The sequence below is a fragment of the Schistocerca nitens genome, chromosome 3, assembly GCF_023898315.1.
Source record: "Schistocerca nitens isolate TAMUIC-IGC-003100 chromosome 3, iqSchNite1.1, whole genome shotgun sequence".
Taxonomy (NCBI): domain Eukaryota; kingdom Metazoa; phylum Arthropoda; class Insecta; order Orthoptera; family Acrididae; genus Schistocerca; species Schistocerca nitens.
This window is the reverse complement of record NC_064616.1, coordinates 311,134,444-311,157,156: the sequence shown is the minus strand read 5'-3', so window position 1 is coordinate 311,157,156 and position 22,713 is coordinate 311,134,444. Positions and strand designations below refer to the sequence as shown.

At 42.0% G+C, this 22,713-nt stretch overlaps 1 protein-coding gene across 1 annotated transcript in view; it reads left to right on the top strand.

Moving 5' to 3' along the window:
* LOC126249202 (tubulin beta chain-like) overlaps positions 1-21,434 on the top strand; it is a 102,777-nt gene extending 81,343 nt beyond the window's left edge. Inside the window, exons 8-9 of the mRNA XM_049950855.1 lie at positions 16,417-16,569; positions 21,312-21,434. Coding sequence (XP_049806812.1) covers positions 16,417-16,569; positions 21,312-21,434 — 276 coding nt within the window. The remainder of the gene's footprint in view (positions 1-16,416; positions 16,570-21,311) is intronic.
* Positions 21,435-22,713: the final 1,279 nt, after the last annotated feature.

Below are 22,713 nucleotides of genomic sequence, written 5' to 3'. Positions count from 1 at the left end.
GTTGTAGAATTTGTGTGTTTAGGAATAAATCAGATAGTGAAAAGAAAGAGATTGGTGGCCTTTTTCATTAAATTGAGTGTGTGAGTGTGTGAGTGTGTGAGTGTGTGAGTGTGTGAGTGTGTGAGTGTGTGAGTGTGTGAGTGTGTGAGTGTGTGAGTGTGTGAGTGTGTGAGTGTGTGAGTGTGTGAGTGTGTGAGTGTGTGAGTGTGTGAGTGTGTGAGTGTGTGAGTGTGTGAGTGTGTGAGTGTGTGAGTGTGTGAGTGTGTGAGTGTGTGAGTGTGTGAGTGTGTGAGTGTGTGAGTGTGTGAGTGTGTGAGTGTGTGAGTGTGTGAGTGTGTGAGTGTGTGAGTGTGTGAGTGTGTGAGTGTGTGAGTGTGTGAGTGTGTGAGTGTGTGAGTGTGTGAGTGTGTGAGTGTGTGAGTGTGTGAGTGTGTGAGTGTGTGAGTGTGTGAGTGTGTGAGTGTGTGAGTGTGTGAGTGTGTGAGTGTGTGAGTGTGTGAGTGTGTGAGTGTGTGAGTGTGTGAGTGTGTGAGTGTGTGAGTGTGTGAGTGTGTGAGTGTGTGAGTGTGTGAGTGTGTGAGTGTGTGAGTGTGTGAGTGTGTGAGTGTGTGAGTGTGTGAGTGTGTGAGTGTGTGAGTGTGTGAGTGTGTGAGTGTGTGAGTGTGTGAGTGTGTGAGTGTGTGAGTGTGTGAGTGTGTGAGTGTGTGAGTGTGTGAGTGTGTGAGTGTGTGAGTGTGTGAGTGTGTGAGTGTGTGAGTGTGTGAGTGTGTGAGTGTGTGAGTGTGTGAGTGTGTGAGTGTGTGAGTGTGTGAGTGTGTGAGTGTGTGAGTGTGTGAGTGTGTGAGTGTGTGAGTGTGTGAGTGTGTGAGTGTGTGAGTGTGTGAGTGTGTGAGTGTGTGAGTGTGTGAGTGTGTGAGTGTGTGAGTGTGTGAGTGTGTGAGTGTGTGAGTGTGTGAGTGTGTGAGTGTGTGAGTGTGTGAGTGTGTGAGTGTGTGAGTGTGTGAGTGTGTGAGTGTGTGAGTGTGTGAGTGTGTGAGTGTGTGAGTGTGTGAGTGTGTGAGTGTGTGAGTGTGTGAGTGTGTGAGTGTGTGAGTGTGTGAGTGTGTGAGTGTGTGAGTGTGTGAGTGTGTGAGTGTGTGAGTGTGTGAGTGTGTGAGTGTGTGAGTGTGTGAGTGTGTGAGTGTGTGAGTGTGTGAGTGTGTGAGTGTGTGAGTGTGTGAGTGTGTGAGTGTGTGAGTGTGTGAGTGTGTGAGTGTGTGAGTGTGTGAGTGTGTGAGTGTGTGAGTGTGTGAGTGTGTGAGTGTGTGAGTGTGTGAGTGTGTGAGTGTGTGAGTGTGTGAGTGTGTGAGTGTGTGAGTGTGTGAGTGTGTGAGTGTGTGAGTGTGTGAGTGTGTGAGTGTGTGAGTGTGTGAGTGTGTGAGTGTGTGAGTGTGTGAGTGTGTGAGTGTGTGAGTGTGTGAGTGTGTGAGTGTGTGAGTGTGTGAGTGTGTGAGTGTGTGAGTGTGTGAGTGTGTGAGTGTGTGAGTGTGTGAGTGTGTGAGTGTGTGAGTGTGTGAGTGTGTGAGTGTGTGAGTGTGTGAGTGTGTGAGTGTGTGAGTGTGTGAGTGTGTGAGTGTGTGAGTGTGTGTGTGAGTGTGTGTGTGAGTGTGTGTGTGAGTGTGTGTGTGAGTGTGTGTGTGAGTGTGTGTGTGAGTGTGTGTGTGAGTGTGTGTGTGAGTGTGTGTGTGTGTGTGTGTGTGTGTGTGTGAGTGTGTGTGTGTGTGTGTGAGTGTGTGTGTGAGTGTGTGTGTGAGTGTGTGTGTGAGTGTGTGTGTGAGTGTGTGTGTGAGTGTGTGTGTGAGTGTGTGTGTGAGTGTGTGTGTGAGTGTGTGTGTGAGTGTGTGTGTGAGTGTGTGTGTGAGTGTGTGTGTGAGTGTGTGTGTGAGTGTGTGTGTGAGTGTGTGAGTGTGTGAGTGTGTGAGTGTGTGAGTGTGTGAGTGAGTGTGTGTGTGAGTGTGTGTGTGAGTGTGTGAGTGTGTGAGTGTGTGAGTGTGTGAGTGTGTGAGTGTGTGAGTGTGTGAGTGTGTGAGTGTGTGAGTGTGTGAGTGTGTGAGTGTGTGTGTGAGTGTGTGAGTGTGTGTGTGAGTGTGTGAGTGTGTGAGTGTGTGAGTGTGTGAGTGTGTGAGTGTGTGAGTGTGTGAGTGTGTGAGTGTGTGAGTGTGTGAGTGTGTGAGTGTGTGAGTGTGTGAGTGTGTGAGTGTGTGAGTGTGTGAGTGTGTGAGTGTGTGAGTGTGTGAGTGTGTGAGTGTGTGAGTGTGTGAGTGTGTGAGTGTGTGAGTGTGTGAGTGTGTGAGTGTGTGAGTGTGTGAGTGTGTGAGTGTGTGAGTGTGTGAGTGTGTGAGTGTGTGAGTGTGTGAGTGTGTGAGTGTGTGAGTGTGTGAGTGTGTGAGTGTGTGAGTGTGTGAGTGTGTGAGTGTGTGAGTGTGTGAGTGTGTGAGTGTGTGAGTGTGTGAGTGTGTGAGTGTGTGAGTGTGTGAGTGTGTGAGTGTGTGAGTGTGTGAGTGTGTGAGTGTGTGAGTGTGTGAGTGTGTGAGTGTGTGAGTGTGTGAGTGTGTGAGTGTGTGAGTGTGTGAGTGTGTGAGTGTGTGAGTGTGTGAGTGTGTGAGTGTGTGAGTGTGTGAGTGTGTGAGTGTGTGAGTGTGTGAGTGTGTGAGTGTGTGAGTGTGTGAGTGTGTGAGTGTGTGAGTGTGTGAGTGTGTGAGTGTGTGAGTGTGTGAGTGTGTGAGTGTGTGAGTGTGTGAGTGTGTGAGTGTGTGAGTGTGTGAGTGTGTGAGTGTGTGAGTGTGTGAGTGTGTGAGTGTGTGAGTGTGTGAGTGTGTGAGTGTGTGAGTGTGTGAGTGTGTGAGTGTGTGAGTGTGTGAGTGTGTGAGTGTGTGAGTGTGTGAGTGTGTGAGTGTGTGAGTGTGTGAGTGTGTGAGTGTGTGAGTGTGTGAGTGTGTGAGTGTGTGAGTGTGTGAGTGTGTGAGTGTGTGAGTGTGTGAGTGTGTGAGTGTGTGAGTGTGTGAGTGTGTGTGTGAGTGTGTGAGTGTGTGAGTGTGTGAGTGTGTGAGTGTGTGAGTGTGTGTGAGTGTGTGTGAGTGTGTGAGTGTGTGTGAGTGTGTGTGAGTGTGTGTGAGTGTGTGTGAGTGTGTGTGAGTGTGTGTGAGTGTGTGTGAGTGTGTGTGAGTGTGTGTGAGTGTGTGTGAGTGTGTGAGTGTGTGTGAGTGTGTGTGAGTGTGTGTGAGTGTGTGTGAGTGTGTGTGAGTGTGTGTGTGAGTGTGTGTGTGAGTGTGTGTGTGAGTGTGTGAGTGTGTGAGTGTGTGAGTGTGTGTGTGAGTGTGTGTGTGAGTGTGTGTGTGAGTGTGTGAGTGTGTGAGTGTGTGAGTGTGTGAGTGTGTGAGTGTGTGAGTGTGTGAGTGTGTGAGTGTGTGAGTGTGTGAGTGTGTGAGTGTGTGAGTGTGTGAGTGTGTGAGTGTGTGAGTGTGTGAGTGTGTGAGTGTGTGAGTGTGTGAGTGTGTGAGTGTGTGAGTGTGTGAGTGTGTGAGTGTGTGAGTGTGTGAGTGTGTGAGTGTGTGAGTGTGTGTGTGAGTGTGTGAGTGTGTGAGTGTGTGAGTGTGTGAGTGTGTGAGTGTGTGAGTGTGTGAGTGTGTGAGTGTGTGTGTGAGTGTGAGTGTGTGTGTGTGTGTGTGTGAGAGTGTGTGTGTGTGTGTGTGTGTGAGAGAGTCCTTTGGGACATGTCCGAAAGAACGGACGCCACACATTTGTATGTGCAGGGTTTTTCAGGAGGAATAGTAGATATTTTAGAAGGTGGTGGTATAGACGAATTGAAGAAAAGAATTCCATACAAATTTGTCCACTTTTTATTGAGTACAGAGATACAGCTGTTAGTACGTAACCCTAAAAAACTCAAAGCAAATGCAATTGCGGACGTTCAAAGTTTATTTTCAAAAATTCTCCCCCAACTTCAATCCACTTTTGACTTCACTTGATAGCACCAAGTGTAGCTCTTCTGAGTTCGTCTTTGCTTTCTTTTATGAGGGCTGCACTATTTATAATCCGAACGATCAAATCGGCTCTTGAGTTTACTTTTACTTTGTAGATTTCACCTTTTAACCATCCCCACAGGCAAAAATCAAAAGAAATAAGGTCTGGGGACCTCAGTAGCCAAGGAAAGTGGCCATGTTTACTGATCCATCTTCCGAGAAATGTTAGGTTTGGATTGTCACCTGACGACTAGAATGTGCAGGAGCTCCGTCATGCTGGAGGAACACAAGCATACTTGTAGCAAACGGAACCTCTTCGAATAATGCTGGAATCTCATTTTCAAGGAAGTGTAGACAACGGGGTCTTGTAAGGACCAACAAATGAAACGAAAATGCGTTGACCCCAGCTGTATGTACTCAGTAAATATTGGACACAAGTTTTCAGTGCTAGACGCACTTCATCATCCTAAACCTCGCCGGAATACAGAGTAGCTGCGGGCGAATGGAATGATCGATGGATTTGGAGGGGGGGGGGGCAAAGATGAGAATTTTCGTCCGACGAGGAGCGTGTATAGGTAGGTCCTGCAGGCATTTTGGACGTTGTCCCGATAGTGCAATGGTCAGCGCTTCTGCCTAGTCAGCAGGAGATCCAGGTTCGGAACCCGGGCGGTCACGCATTTTCATCTTCCGCCGCTGCTGTATGTCAACGCCCTGTGACAGTGTCGAGGTCTGTCCTTCTATATTTAAGATGCAATTGTTTTTTGAGGCAATTCAGTGATTTGCGAACATTTGTCTTGCCATCAATGTAACGGGACTTCAACGGCATCCATTCCTTAGTCATTGCTTTGTGATGGCGCCAACCCATGTCATATACAGGCGACTCAGATTGTAGCGCATATTTAGTCAAGTAATGAATGGTAAGAATACAAGCATTTACGACCAGTCGAAGCAGGAAGCAGCTTGATCACTTATCCAAGTGCAACATGCGGTACCTGTGTACTGAGTCATTTCAGCTGCATAGCTGATGGTAATATTTGTCAAGCAATTCACTGTAGAATTAATGTAGTACCTGTACGATTATCTCTGCAGTCGTACTGCATCATTAGTAGCTCGTGAATGGAGTAGTATGATCGTTAAATCAGATTACTCAAGGTGATGCCAAATAAAGAGAAGCGACGACGCCACCACACTATCTTTATTTACGTAGGTAGTCAGCGCTAGATTATGTGGGCCACCATTAACGTTACTGTAAGCAGTAACACCATACATCCACTGCAAGCCGGACCATTATCATGCAGTTGTTACTCGCAGTGATTACAAGTTGCTGATACTCGTCAAGAATAGCGTAAAGCGCCTCGTGAATGTTGTAATGGTCGCCTAGTCGTAGATATTGCTAATTGCTATAATCGCACTATTTCACTCCCATTTACGGAGCTTGTTAGCACTTGATGTTAGGTTGGCGCCATTAAAATGCATTGTAGTAATCGCTGGTCCTTGCTGGATCGCTGCTGTGTCTCGATGCTGATGATGCTGGCTCTAAATCTGGTTGTCTAGGGTTAAAAAGATGAGTTCCCGTGTTTGTGCTTTTGATAAAGAACGAGCGAAACCAACAAATATGTAAACTTCAAATATTTATTACTCTGGTGGCCATCTTAATTCCACTGTCCACCAAAGACCATGACACAACACAAAGTAGTACTTCTTTTACATGTTCTTTGCATTGTTTATCCACCTCAAACAATAACACACACACACACACACACACACACACACACACACACACACAACTTTACCAAAGTGACATTTCGACTGCGCCCGACCCTTCTTGCTGCTTGTATTTATAACCTTGTCAAAGAACTACTAAAAAGAGATATAGTTTATAAGTCACATGTACATCTGTTATCATAATTTGTGCAGAAAAGTTATTAATTTACATCGAGTGACATAATTTAACATGTTATTAAAATGACACAGATTTGTTGACTTGACAGAATAATTCTTTGGTACAAAAAGGCCGTTTTTTAGAAGTTTGTCAGTTGACTTCTCTAATTTGCATAAATAAGTAAATAACATGAATTATTAAGAATTACATTGGTTTTCGTCTAAAATACGAGTGTTTACGTGAATACTGAGTGAAAACCGTCCTAGTGAACAAATAGGTTTCACTGGGTGATTTTTATTTAAGGAGATCCAAAATACGTCAGTTGGTCACTATTTTTCGTACTTCATATTAATTATTTAAGATGAACTTAGTGTTTTTACATGATGACATTTGCTGTATCGGTGATAAAGTGATATTAACTTGTGTGTGGGTCAGTTATTCAGTATAATTTAATGAGTTGACTGTTTATGGACACATGTTATGCAATCATTGTTAACATACACAATAACTTTTCTATAATCATAAATACTCGTTAAACTGGTTGAATTTGGAGGGTATCGCATACTCTGGTAAAAGCCTTTAATATGTTCCGTTACAATGTGAAGTTCCATTTGTATTACGCGTAGGACAGAGAGAATCCTAAATAACAGTAAGAGATTACCCAGAGAAGGCAAGAGTCCACGTATTGTCTCAAGTTGTTGCAGTTTGATATTAATGTAGTTCCCGATGGTTTCACACTAACCGGTTCTTTTGGCTATTGGTATACTCATATGGGAATTATCGAAGTGTGATTCCTAGAACGCTCAACTACCTTAATGACACCTCATTTTGGATTGAATATGACTAGGAAAGCGACGTTAATTTGACGTTTCCGTCCGTCTCCTGACTACTTACGAATGAAGTCTGAAGTGCACTCACAGTTGTGTTGTCTGCTACATGAATTCTGTAAGGTATTGTGCCAGCTGGCAGCATTGCTGAATACAGACATGTGCAAATATCTTCATTGCTCTAAGGAAGCTCGTCTTCGTTGCATTTTTTCCATATCGTAATTAGCACAGTAACATAAGGCTCATTCTGTTGAACTTGATGCCCACAAATCATTATATAAGAATCTGCGAGCGGTAATAATGTATGAAACACTGTTGGACAAAAACTGGAGAGCTCCCCGCTTTTTGCGTTTCCGATAGGGACTATGATAAGACTCTGGTGCCATATTATGCTTCAGAACACTTAATACTAAAACAAAAGCTATGGTATGAGAAGAGGAAATGACTTATATGCTTCTCAGAAACTTTAGTTTTTTGTGTTCATTTTCTCACTTCATACTAACACAAAGGCGTTGATATGAGAGGAGGAAATGAAATATACTCTTCCAAGACATAATCTTTCCTTGTGTGTTACTACTGCGTGTATGAAAGCTCTGCAGTTAATTTTTGTGTATTGGATAAATTTGATAACACCTCACATTACTTTCGGAGAAAGTTCCTATTTTCTTGGGATCCAAATAGAGTGGAGATTCCCTCACTGGTAATATTCTGATGACTAATGACATGATACCCGTTCCAATTGCTCCATGGCACCTGTGAGGAGAGTCTCACGCTCAGCTAACATAAACAAATGGCGGTGGCACTGGGCACTGCAAATCGCTGCACTTGTCGCGAGCCGCGACAAGAGCGCACTGTATCTGCCAACGATATTATGGAGCTAATACATCTTACTTAACGTAATGTGCAAGACTTGGGTTGGGTAAAAAATTCGGTTTGCAGTAACTAGCCACTGTCTTAAAATAATTTAGTTATATTTGACACAGTATTTATTGTTGCTTGTCTTTCTAATTTTAATAGTATTGATTCAGATTATGCGTACGCACACACACGCAAGCGCACACATTTATTCCAGTGATAGTGACGACTGCTGTCTGTTGAACAACACATGCGCCAGTCAATTTCTCAGTTGGCGTCGAGTGGATGAAATTTTTCATTTACTTGCATTGTAAGAATTGTGAGGAGGAGACTGAAAGTAAATGGACTTGTACGCTAAAGAGCTGCGACAAAGCAAAGCTTGCCAGATTATCACATAATTGTCCACATGGGTTTTGTGGACGAGTATACTTTTAGTAGCCAACCCAACCACCATTACGTAAGATTTCTCGAAGGCGTCAGGGCATTGATTCCTCTAAGGTCCTCGATAGTGTAGCGTGATGGTTTACTTCCCACCATACGTTTTCTATATTCGTCCAAAGGTCGCTTGCATTTATAGGTCCACATAGCAATGACTTCGATACCTCTGCCCACATATTCTCTATCTGGTTGATCGTGGAACAAACGGAAACAGCTTTATCCCCTCTTGGCCCTGAAATCAATCTTGCACTGCACTGCACTGCTCTGCTCTGTGGTCCTGTGAATAAACTGTTATCTCGTTACTTCATATATTTATATAAGGGATTTGTAATAAGCACATTGTATTAGTATTTTCCATAGTGTTTAAGTATGCAGACCTTGTCATAGATAAGAAATCTAGGTTCAACAGTCCGATTAGGAATGTGGTTTACCGAATCAATCATGTGATGAGTCTTAGTCGGAAATCCACATTAAGATTGTCTGGCTGAATCCGATTAGAACGATCTGGTATCGAACTGAAACTACAGAAATCGTATAATCTTAACGTCTGTATTGCAACAACGCTGGGCACATAATTTCCTTTGGTGGAGTAACAGGTAGCAACTGTCTAAAAAAATGGCTCTGAGCACTATGGGACTAAACATCTGTGGTGGTCAGTCCCCTAGAACTTAGAACTACTTAAACCTAACTAATCTAAAGACATCACACACACCCATGCCCGAGGTAGGATTCGAACCTGCGACCGTAGCAGTCGCGCGGTTCCAGACTGAGCGCTTAGAACCGCTAGACCACCGCGGCCGGCCAACTGTCTAAGAAATGTCTACTAGCAGCAATGTAACGTATTTATAACCTATATTTATGTGATGCAAATATTGAATCGAACAATATACATCTATTTCAGTGGTAGGAAGGCACACCATATTGAATTTGGATGATGATGATGATGATGATGATGATGATGATGATGATGATGATGATGATGATGATGATGATGATGATGATGATGATGATGATGATGATGATGATGATGATCCCATGTGATGTTAGACCCTCCATCGGGCGCCTCCCTATGTGGAGAATAAGAGAAAGCATCCCAGATATCGGTGGTACCGAGGAAATCACCGTTGAACCCAAAATCTAGACACGTCTGAGTGAAAATCACCGGTACTCTGGTCACCTAAGTGTGTTCTATCAGGTTCAAGTTGGTACTGTGAATTGACTTTTGCCTCATATCTACTGTTTTTGGATGGGGCGTACTACAATGCTAATACAAACAACTGGCGTCTCCAATGAGGTGGTCTGCTGTATGCGGTACACAGTGGTGTATGATGTGTTCATATCCTTCGGCATGTAGCATTTTTTAAACGCAATAATGGAGCACACAACCAGACATCGTATGTTAGCTCAATGAGCTTGGCTGAAAATATTTGGTTTCAAAGGCTTCGACGCAAGCAAACATGAACTGTGCAAGTAAATTTAACTTTACCCCAGGTGGTACACAACCCACCCGTCGACAGACGGCAACTGAACTTTCTGATTCTGGGGGTTCCAGGCTAGCACGACAGAGAATATCGGATATCTCTGCTAAACTTCCCTACAAGCAGAAAACATTCATTGGAACGCTAAATATCAATACACTGATCCAAGTAGGAAAACATAATCTCACATAAGAATTCAACCGACAAAAAATTCTCATCCTTGCTCTTCAAGAAACATGACTAACTGATAATGAAACTTTGCATTACGGAAACTATCGCATCTTAAAGAGTAAAACACAGCAAATGATAACAAAAGGCTCACCAACCATCGGCATGGCATTTCTCATACACAGATCCGTCATCAACTCTGTCAAAGGAATCACACCCATTGACAATCGACTTGTCACTATGCGCATCCAGCGCGCCAATAAAAAATGTATATTCATCAGTGCACATGCCCCCACCAACATCGAAAATAAGAAAAACCCCCAAAAATGTCGAATTTCTGGAACACACTCGAAAAAACCATGAGCAAACTTCACCAAGAGCGTGAAAATGCTAACGCGAGACTTCAACGCTAAATTTGCGACAGCAAAAACCTATAGAAAAATCATTGATAGAAATTCTACACATAGAAACACTAAAACCAACAGCACACGTGTGATTGACATTTGCCAACAATTCAAACTCAAAATGATGTCTACCCACTTTAGGAAAAAATCAGCTCCGAGGTAACAAGATTGCCTACCAATTGCAAGCTGCTTTCGTTCGCGTTTAGAGATTTGCTGAAAGCCATATTTTTCATTCTTTTCTACCAGAGCTACAAGCAAACCGAGAAACTCAATAAGACAATCGTAAGAAAACGCTCCAGCAAATTTTCACTAAACCAGTGTAGTTTGAAGAGCATTTTCGTCTAGAAATGAACTGCCTTGACGGTTGATCGATCAAGAGCACGAAAGGTAAAATTTTACGAGTATACAATCAGAGGGACGAGTGCCTGAGAGATGACGTCCCTATCAATCTCCTGGATAGTTTTGTTCCTAAAAATGGTTCAAATGGCTCTATGGGACTTCTGAGGTCATCAGTCCCCTAGAACTTGGAACTACTTAAACCTGACCAACCTAAGGACATCACACACATCCATGCCCGAGGCAGGATTAGAACCTGCGACTGTAGCGGTCGCGCGGTTCCAGACTGTAGCGCCTAGAACCGCTCGGCCACCCCGGCGGTTTTTTCCTAAGATCAACAGAGTGCGTTACCATGCATTAACACTCGTGATGTAGTTTTGTCGGTCGATTTTCTTACACTGCGACCGAAAGGAGTCTCAATTGTTGGCAACAAATTCCAGCTGTGATGGACACACCCTTGGGGAAGAATTCGTAGTGCAAGCTGCTCTTTTGGAGCTACCGGATGGAAAGTATTATGTTGACACTACTCTTTTCTCGAGTTTACGTCTTTTGGGGGGCTCAGACTATCATTTCTTGTTAGGAAGTTAACGATCAGGGCATCATAACTCGTCACCAGTAACAGTATTGCGTAGGAATGCACAATGAGCGACCTGATCATGTTCAAGCAAAACTGCAATAATAGTCACTTCGTTGATTTTTGATGTTTCGAATTAGAGCATGCAGGATTCCTACACCAAACTCCTGAAGATTGCCTGTTGAATGCAAATTTCGCATGGAGGTTATATGGTAATCCATCACTTCATCAGTAGTCTAGACTTTCTTCATGTGGAAAATAATTCATGCTAGAAAGATCTTTGTTGAAACAAGAATATCTTTTTCTGGCGTATATTTCCCAAAAGCATTCGCTCCACATACAGTTCAAATCTTTCGAGCTGCCTCTTCTGCATTCACCCCTCTGTAATACCAAAAGTAGGTATTGTGTTGCAGATGTTACACCTCTTTCCACTTGCGACCTAATTTTACAATGCTTAACGGTAGTTCATGATTTTGAAGTGTGAAAAATCCAATGCTTAACTGCAAGATGATAACTAGAACTTCAAATTCGAAAATGACAGTTGATACATTGACAGCGTGGCGCCGCGTTCAACTGGGCGGCGGCCGATTTCAGGCGGCGGTTGGCGTCTGACCGGTAGCTGATGCATCGCGAGGAAACGCTCGAGTATAAGCTGCACTGATAGCGACGCAACCACGAGCTGTCGGGCGTAATTGTTTCTGAAAGTATTTGTTATTACAAGTGGGTAGAAGGTGATGCGAATTATCTTCGATGTTCAATCAGATATAACTTTACACGAGGACCGAAATGTATTTAAAAAAAAGACGGTTGGACACGAACACGCGACTACAGGTTAAGAATGCACGATTACCACTAGCCCACAGGCTAACACAACCGCGGAGTATCTCGCAAATACACAACACTTCCTCCTGAAACTTCCGCATCTTACATCGTTGCCATATTGTACAGATGGCCGGACGTAGCTTTGTCAGAGGCGGTCGGTTTTATTGGTCACCGTAAGTGAACGACTCGGATTTAGTCGATGTGGCGGCCAACTGGCGGTCAGTTTTACTGTCTAAGACTGTACATTCCAGTACTCGATGATACTCCCAAAATCGTTACACGGTGCAAACTTGAAACAGTTGTGCTCTCGTACTACTATTTGCGATGTGTACGCCATATTTCATGGTATTTCTGCACCGATTCGAATTGCACACCCAAACCGATTACATATATGGGAGGCTGACGGTAGCTGTTGTCTGAGTTACAAACACGAGGTTACCTCCCAATTGTTCCATAAGGACTGCAGCTTCGTGGTATGGCTCCACTACCTGAAGGGTACTACTGAAAAGCTTAGTTGGCATACGAACATGAAAATGGCAGATACTGAGATACGCGACAGCTGAACAGAATAGCATCTAAAATCGCTTAATAAAGGAAAGGCATCTGGGCCAGAAGTAAAACCAGTAAGATTCTACACAGACGATGCTAAAGAACGTGCTTTCCAGTACAAGCAGCAATTCATCGTAAGTCACTGGAACAACGAATGGTACGTAGCAATCGTAAAAAGCGATAGTCATTCCCGTTTTCAAGAAGGGTCCTAAGACAGATGGACATAATTATAAGAAAGAAAGAAAGATTGTGTTTAACGTCTCGTCATTAGAGACGGACCACAATCTCGGATTGCCTCAAGGACGGGGATGGAAATCGGCAGTGCCCTTTCGAGGGAACTATCCCGGCATTTGCTTGGAGCGATTTAGGGAAATCACAGAAAACCAAAATCTGGATGGCCGGACGTGGGTTTGAATAGTCGTCCTCCCGAATGAGTGTCCAGTGTGCTAACAATTGCACCACCTCGCTCGGTACATAATTATAGGACTATACCACTGATGTCAATTTGTTACAGAATTATGAAACATGGTTTATGCTCTCGTATTATGACGTTTCGAAGAACGAAAATCGCCATAACACTCAACATGAATTTCGCAAAGAGAGATTTGTGAAACTCGGCTCGCTCTTTCACTCCATGAGTTCCATAGTGCTCAGGTTTATGCCTTGTTCCTAGACTTCAGGAAGGCATTTGACACCGTCCCGAACTGTCGTCCAGAGAAAAAAATAAGAGCTTATCGAGTATCCCGAGTATCGCACCAGATTTACTACTGCATTCAAGGCTTCCTTGCAGAGAGAACACGTTGCTCTTAATTTAACAAGATGTAAAGTAATTTCAGCAGAACGCTAAGAGAGTATGAAAAAACCATTACTTTTAATAATATGATACAACAGAAAATGGCTGAAGCTCCACAACATTGTTTGCAGGTGATAGTTTCCTACAAGAAAGTAGTAATGCAAGAAGGTAGTAGCTATTTGCAAAAGAACTTGCAGAGGATTAATGAATAGTGCAGAGAAAGGCAGTTCACCCAGAACGTAAATAAATGTAACATACTGCTCACACATCGCAGAAATAACTAGCGTGGAAATACCCCACTGATGACAAATTTTTAGAAGTCGTATCAACCGTAAAATATGTAAGAGTAAACGTCCAGAGCGACCTTACGTGAAATAACCAAGTAAAATAACAGATGTCGGACAGATTCATTGGAAGGGTCTCAAGGAGACATTTACGAAATAAGTAGCTTACAAAACATTAGGTCAACTGACTCTTCAGTACAGGTCCTCACTCTGGAACACCTACCAGGTAGGACTAATAGTAGAGAGCGGAGCGTTTAGTCACAGGATATTTCACTTAGCGCAAAAGCTTTACAGTGATGAACAAACTGCACTACCAGGCGCTGCAAGAGGGACATCGTGAACCACTGCGTGGTTTAGTATCGAAATTGAGTGTCGGGTACGAGAATAGACCCGCGGCCCATCTTTTACTGTCGTAACAGGCGCTTAATAGGAGTCTCTTTATTTGGCACATTTTTGCATTGGTAATTTGACTATACTTTGGACCAATTCTCCTCTTGGCCCCCACGCCCGCCGCTTCTGGCCTTCTTGTTCCCAACAACGACGGAATTTTCGTGGAAGACAATGGCCCATGTCACCAGGCCACAACTGTTTGCGACTGATTTGAAAAACGTTCTGGGCAGTTCGATCGAATGATTTGGCCATCCATCAGACATTTTTTGGGATATAATAGAGAGATCCGTACGTGCACAAAATCCTACGCCGGCAATACTTCAGCAATTATGGACGGCTACAGAGGCAGCATGGCTTTACTTCTGAGGGGATTTCCAACGACGTGCTGAGTCCATGCCACGTCTCGCTACTGTGCTACACCGGCCAAAAGGTGGTCCGTCATCATGATAGGAGGTATCTCATGACGTCTGTCAACTCAGTGTATGAAGCACCGCAGTTCTGAGAAAACGTAGCTACCTTCATCCAGTAAGATAATGCGGAAAGTAAGAACTACCAACACACTCATGTCTGGTTCCATCCTACACGCTGAGGCTGAATCGCTACCGTTGTCATGTACTGCATTGGGATTTTCGTACGCACAGACGTGATTGCTACGATAACTGAAGATCCCATCACTTGTAAAGCAGCCTCATCAGTGCCAACAACTGACAATGCACGAACACAACACACTGCCACGACGAGGGTTGACAAAGATCTTCTGCTATGAATGACTGTTTTCGGGATTTAAGCCTTTCACCCAGTGAAAGTGATGCGTTCACTGGAGATTGTGATGCTGAATGTTACAGGTGAGGTAACTCCTTGCCTTCGATCAGTCAGTATATTAGCTTTTGTCCAAAATATGAACAACGCGTTCTAGCTCACAGCTCCATACGTCTTGGGGTATGCCAGTGTTACAAACCCTTCTTTCCAATGTGCCTTTCTCTCAAAAACACCGTGTAAATGATTTACACATGGTAACTGCCTCTTCAGATACCTTTAAGTATGAAGCTGAAGTGCTGCCGCAGCATTTCCATCCGCTAGGCCGTATATGTAGTGCATGTCGCTTCTCTCTCTCTCTCTCTCTCTCTCTCTCTCTCTCTCTCTCTCTCTCTCTCTCTCTCTCACACACACACACCGAATAAATCTTTCGTGACGTGATGGATGTTACTAACATACACAAATCAACAAAAGACGAGCTCCTCTCGGAACTCCCTATTGACATTTTCGACCCATTTTCATATGAGCTTCTTGTAATGGGTTGGTGACAGGAATACAGTCGTTCACTTACGGACACAATTTACACACACCATATGTATATGTTGTCATATATTAAATTGATGTTATTAATGTAAGTAATACGCAACTCTAAAAAATGGAGTACAATACATACAGGGTTTCCGAAATTCCCCTTACAAACGTCCAAGATTTGTAGACGGGAGCGAGAACATAATTTGAATAGGAACCCATGTTCGGAAACGTACCGTTTCCTTTCACGGCAGCTTCAGTTTAGATGTGTAAGGCGTCCACGTCTGCTGAGGGAAAGTAAAGTCTGAGTTGCTTCTCCTGGTATGCGATAGGGTAGACAGGATGACGTGGACTACCAGTTGTTGAGTCGCATACAAGGTATAATTTAAGAGACCCCTGTAGAGACAGAGGAAGATCTGCTCTCATGAGTTCTGGCTGCTGCACTAGAAACTGAAGATACGGCATGTGGGATGGCGATGGTGTACCACATGTTTCGTAAGTAAACTATCTGTAACAAAGTTTGTGGTCGCCATATCGAGCCGCCGTTGTAATGCATCAGTACTGTCCTGTGCGTACAGTACGCTGAGTTCTTTTTTATTTTAGAATAGTATAAAAACGTAATGTTATAGTGTCAGTACAAACAATTGTTATAAATGGATATTCAGCTATATTTCCTTTCCAATTGTACTGCGTCACTCCTAATTAAATTCCTCGAGGAGAAGTGTATACGTTAAACATCTGAACAGAAACTGTCAGAATGTTATGTACTCACTCCCCTCTAAAAGTCCTAGAAGCTTGTAACAGGAATCCCAGAACACCTTGTATATCATGAAGTTTTCCGTGCTTTTTGAGTTACACGTTGATAGCATTCATAGAATCATTACAAAGAGAGAAGGTTTTTAAGTAGATAACTATAGTCCAGTTGTGTGTTCGAAAATGGAATAACAAACATTTCAAGTATGGGAAATTTAGAACATTGTCAAATAATAAATTCACAATTTAAGTCTCTAGCTGCTCTATTAAAACATACTGCGGGTAAAAGAACGTTGCCACGGTGGAGAGCCGTCAGCCTAAACGAAAAAGTAATGATGCATGCTACTGAAACAGATGCCACAACCATAGAAGATAGCAGAACAGTATACTATAGATCTGTGTAACAGATATAAATTATGCGTAATTTTCAATAATCTTCACCCGCACGCACTCCACCGTAGACTTGTTTCGTTTCTGGATTATTCCAAGTACTAAACTGTGCGCGACATGGTATTCCGTTATTTCTGGTGTCATTTGTGAACTGCGGCAATTCTGATAAGAATACAAACTTGTTTCAGGAATTGTTCCGGCGTATTTCAGAGCAGTTCGCTTCCATGTTGCGACGCAAGGCTTTCTTGCATTGGTACATAGGCGAAGGCATGGATGAGATGGAATTTGCAGAGGCAGCCTCCAACATCGACGACTTGATCAGCGAGTACCAGCAGTACCAGGTTAGTAGCGGGTGTTTGGTGAATCTAAACAAGAAATGAGGTGATGTAGCAGATTTTGACAACCTTAAATGAAGTTATCCTCCCACCTACACGCTACCTGGTTACTGCTGCCTTAAATGCCACTTGAGTAAAAACGAGGAAACCTTTTGACACTTTTAATGTTCACAGAAAATAGGCCTACCTTATTTAGCACTACGCCTTTTCCATTAAGCGTAATAAATATGGTAGATGTGCCATAACTGTATGGATGGGTGGGCGGGTGGGTGGATATCGTTGATGAGTGACATTGCCAACTAGCTGTTCAAGCATCAAATGAATCTCATCCCTGTTTGAGTTCCGCAGACTGGTCCGTGTACTGACTATGCAGATACTTCTGTCTCCATTTCGTTGTAATAATTATTATGAACCAGTTGTACAAAAGACGAAACAGAATTAGCATCTCGAACTACGAAACTATACTCCGATGTTGCAAATGTAGCCCTATTCTGGCAACCAGTGGTTTCACTATAGCTAAAACGAGTTAGTTGTCTGAACAGCAAGTGTTGAGAAGTCTTATAAGGTAACTTCAGCATTTGATATGTGTGGGTTAGCATTATTGCAAAAAAAGTAAATCACGTGGTATTTTCCATCACTCTCATCGTCATTTTCGCAAATACGGTTATTCGTGAGCAACAAATTACTATACATATTTGTATGTGTCCTCGAAAAACTGCAGGATGTCACAAAATAATGTACACGTTTTGGAACTTAAGCCCTTCAGTGTGAATCGGACAGAACTGTAAAGTTTTTTGTGTTGTACAGGTTAAGATGTAAATTAGCGGTATATATTCAAAACGAAAACCATGCTGAAATAAGACTACGACTAAGATTACTGCTGCTAAGACAGAGTGACATAACTATTGTATTTTTTATAATGGAATAGCATCGAAAGCTAGCTAGATTTGACCTCTTAGATCAGTGTTTGTATTCTTGCAGTATACATTGTTTCCTTGCTAGTACCCAAAAGGCTGAACATAAAAGGATTAAATGTGGTGATGGAACGAGCACCCTACAACACTTTGCCCTATCCATCTCGGAGGGACTTGGCGACTCAGAAATTTCTTGTTGCAAAAATAAACTTAATTTTCAAAAATTTCGTTAAGTCCTGTAGTTCTCAGATGCAACATTTCTTGTTAAGTCACCTGCTTCGACTGGGCGGTTTCTTGTATCAGTCATCCATCTACTTAGATCATGGCTCGGCCTGCAGGTCTTTATTTCTTGGTTTCGGTGCAGAAATTTGTCCACCTACGTAGATAGGCTTGTCCATGGCCATTCACTTCACTCTGTGTTGATACGTGCTAGTTCAATCGACGAAAAGCGCCATTAAAAAACACCGACTAGGTAGCATAACTCAAGCTTAGTGGCAGTATCTGTATATTTTTAGAAAAGACCTGGCGTTCGGAATTCTAACTGATTGCATTAAACGTTCAAAGTTCAATTAATGAGCCTTTAATGTGTCTGAAAAATCATCTTAGTGGCTATCAAATCCATATTCACTGCCTAAACTATTATCATTGCAAGCTTATTACTGTTTTACTAAGTGTCTTCACACGCAAAACAGCCAGCATTTGCACGTCCAACCCGAATAAATTGTGTGTTCTAAACAGTGACCCACAACTATCCGCGAGTTAAAGTAGTTCAGTCCTCTTCTTTTAAAGGCTCCATGAATGTTCATGACACACCATGTGGAGTTCTAAAACGACCAGAAATTTCACACGCAAATAACTTCCAAAGTAATTCAATAAAGAATTCTCAAACATTTCACTAAAAATTTTTAAATTTGTACTCGATTCATATTTATGGCAAAACATCTGAACGAATACATGATTCTAATCTCAGCCGAAATTTGTGGTACCGGTCTACACGTGCCGTTCACTACGACGGCTGACGTTCGACAACTCGATACACAGGACTGCAGCACAGTGCGCTTCGCAAAGTGCGTAGAATACTTAAATCTCTTGTGCTGATTGTCTGTCCAGATAATCAGAAAAGCTCCTGCCTTCAAATGCTGGCGATAGTCAATAACTCGTGCAACAGGATTATGAAAATTTATGAAACGAAATTCAAATAAAATGAAATCCGAATTATCCGCAGCAATTAAACTTTTTCTTTCGTTTTCGCTGCTTTTATACAAAAGAAAGGACAGTGGACATTAGTCTCATGACTCGTGACTGCACAAGATTTTTTCCGAGCATACTTTTCCATAGTTTCCAACAAAATAAAACATTCACACGTCACGTATGTCCTCTATACGCTCACTCTAACAATAACATAATTAAATAATTTTGAAACAACTGTTTCTACTTCAAGCAACTATTGTAGCTAAAACATAATTTTAAAGAAATTTTATGTACAAATGTTTTTGGTCACAGATTATGGAGCGTAAATATCTTACAATCCATAGCTCTGTTTCGTGGCGAAAGAAAAGTTATTTCCAGGTTAAATATATCTCCAAAAGTATTGAAGATCATGATCTGAGGTGTTGAAAGTACAGTCGTGGCAGCGACAGGATTGCGGTATGTGGAGTACGAAAAAACGAGTTTCCGCCGGCAACAGAACCAGACACTGTTAAAAATCGCGTACTTCACTGCAAGGAATAACAACTCTGGATAATGTGCTACGTTAGACTGTGACAGGCTCTTCAAAGAAGCGGGGCCTGATAAACCGTCCGGACGGCAAACACCACCAGAATGATATTCGTGGTAGGCTAACGTGCCTAGCTTCAGTTACGTATGGATTTTCTTTAGTCCAGTGCACGCAGCTTTCGCAGTTAATTGTTCCGTAAAATTTAAAGGTTACGTCATCCGGCGAAATAATTAGGTCCTTGGACATTTAACTTCACAAATTTTGATGAACAACTAACGAAATTAATTTCCCGTTTTGGCACCAGCTACATTCAGAATGTGTGTCGGAATGTAAGCCTTTAAGATTGGGCTCTGCTAATCTCGGTCCAACGAGAGCATTGTCCTTCGTTGTCAGTGTGACCGACATTTTCTTCCGCTATATGCCTTCACGCAATCTACCGTTCCCTAGACTTCAACCATGCCTCGGATTCTTGTAACTCTTAACTGAGAAGATCAAAGATGGTACTGCCCAGGTAAAATTCTTAAACGTAGTTTGTTTTCTAGAAACACTTCAGCACCCGCTCAATACCTGCAAACGATAATGTCACGTCTATTCAGAGACCTGCAAGAAATGGAAGCGTTGCTAAGTTTTGCACTTCATTCTGATTCAGTGCCCACAAACATATTTCCCTTTTTTAATAAACATTTTTGGAACAGTGATCAAAAATTTTTAAAATTTTTCTTTCAAAAATTCAGTCTTGATCACACCACTTACGTTTCAAGAACATAGGTGACTGGTTTCGGTCATATCACATGATGATCATCAGACCTGTAATTTAATTTAGAAAGTAATAGAAACCTTACTAGATTGACAATAAAATGACAAAATGCTTTTAAAGATAAAATACAGTAAAACTTGTTATACCCATGGCAACCTTCGAAGATGGTAGGTGGAGCACTCTTCTCAGCTGCTGTGATGTGCCAGCAAGTGACGGGCATACGCTTAAATACGGAGATGCTCCGCCTATCTCTTCTCCCTCTACCTCACGTCAACCAGTGTAAAACGGGTTCACATAATCGTCGAAACGTAAAAAAGTACAATAATAACATAAAAAGTTATGTATAAAATATATCTTTACAACCATGGAACTACTTAGATACTTGAATACTTAGTGTGCCCGCTATGGGCTAAAGTGGTACTACCACAATGGTTTCAAAGTCAACGATGTCGTGAAGGTCTTCAGCATTGTGGCATCGTATCGTTATGAGTTGTGACTTGACTGCAAGTATACACCTGTGCTAGATTCAGTCTGTCTTATATTAACATTATTTGGCAATGGAGATATATATAATAATGAAACGATCAGCTGCCGAGTGCTATATTAAATTTTTTTAAATGTCCTAAAACTGATTTATTAAAATTGGAGTTACATTTCGTAATATTTCTAGTTGGCAGTTTAAGATTGTGATATAAATATTTATGTACTGTTCTAAGGTACATTTTTGCCATGGATAGAACTGAGTCTTTCTGAACAAAAGAGTACATACGTGTTCATAGTGTTTCGTCAAAGAGATCATAAAAATGTTTTTCACGAAAATCCAACTGTTCATTGAGAAGCACTGACGGTTCATCTCTATAATGGGCATATATCTCGATCTCCTCCAAAATATTTAATAATAAGCCTTTATTAGCGCAATGAAGGACTTGCAAATTCTGTTGTACCGTCCCTTCAGCATGCTTATTAAAAGTTGTGTGATGGCCGAAGACTGATTTTGTTCGTGCGGTACTAGTCTGATGGTCATGCGATATGACCGAAACCGGTCACCTATGTTCTTGAAACATAAGTGGTGTGATCAAGACTGTATTTTTGAAAGAAAAATTTTAGATATTTCGCTGCTTTTAAAAGATAAATTCAGTTCCATAGAGTTCATTTTGCTACAAGCAGGAGTAGTTGGGTTGAACTGAACTTTAAATGCGAACATTTTAGGTTAGGCTTTACCGTGACTGTTATTGACATTAAATGAAACAACAAGTTTACTGTTCCCAGTCAACGATGACTGGTAACAGTAAACTTGTTGTTTCATTTAATGAACTGAACTTGCTGTGACAGCACACTAAGATGTGTGTTTCGTCTGCAGGAGGCGACTGCAGACGACGACGACCAGGGCGATGAACAGGACGACGAAGTAGAAGAGGCTGCCGAGGATAAGGTGGCGGATGTCTCCGCATACAGCCTGGACGATACACGGGTTGTGGGCTAGCCATACCATATTTACGTTTAATAAAATCAAAATATCGATTGATAGCGGATGTTGCAGTCACAGATATAGTTATGGGCGCAGAACTAAGTATTGCATGCATCAATAAACATGTTTAAAGGGACTTATTTTTGTTTGATCTGCCGTAACGATTGCTCCCCTGAAATATGTTCTATGTAATTGTAAAGTAGTTTATTTACGAGAATAAATGAAGAAGATGCAAAATTTAGGTTTTATCAAAGCTTTTTTTTCCATTGAATAGTTGTATTTGGTCTTCTGTTACAGTAATCTGGTTCGTCTTTGTTCTAAACTTCATATCGAAAATAAAAATGCGAAGTTACACACAAAGAGAGCGAGAAAACTATTGCTTGTGTGGTCAGTAAGAAATACAAGAACATAAATTATTCATCTCGTAATGAAAACATTTTTCCAGCTGTAATACAGTATTTGAATCGTTAAAGGCACAAATAGCGCTTCTCCACTTTTTTACACCGAGTCGTTTACATTTTCGTGTTTGTGGAGACAACACATACAGCTTTATGTAGAAAGAACGCATCTATCACATACTTGGCCTACAGGTAAGGTGTAAAATTTCGTTATTGTTCAGAAACGACTCTTCTCCTGCAGAGGTGCTATTTATGCTTTAAATGTGTGCATGATAAATGTTCTGTCTGTTCAGCACGTGGTGTGCCAGTACCGTCCTTCGAATGTCAAACGGCAGCATGGCATCTGATAATGAGAAAGTGTTCTGTTCGAAATGAAAAAAACGTGAAAAGGAACTTAAAATATCGAATACAAACGAGAACATGTGAAGGAAGCAAAAGTAAATAGTTCGGCATACATCATCTGTGCTTCTAAGGTCGTCACAAAGAAGAAAATTGGATAATATTGCAAATCAGTATGCTGCAGTTTCACTGTAAATTTTGATCATGCAAAACGTTTGCTGTTGAAAACAGTGCTTCAGTGTGTCATTAACAGTTCCATAATACATCACATGTGTAAAAAGGTTACGGAGCTGTCAGAGGGATCATGATGAGATATCCACAAAATTTTGTAGCAAATAAAGATGAACACGATTAGTATTACAAGCACTGCTGAAGTGGTAAAAGTTAACAAGGTAAGGAAGCAAAGATATTTCGCACGTGCTATTTCATGTATTACGTTACATAACGTTTAGTAAGATGTCAAATATGTGCCAAGGGATTTCAAAATAGAAATGTGATAAAAGCTCGTGCTCGCCGTTTGACATGTTTCTTTACTGTCTGGAATGTCTCCAAAGAAC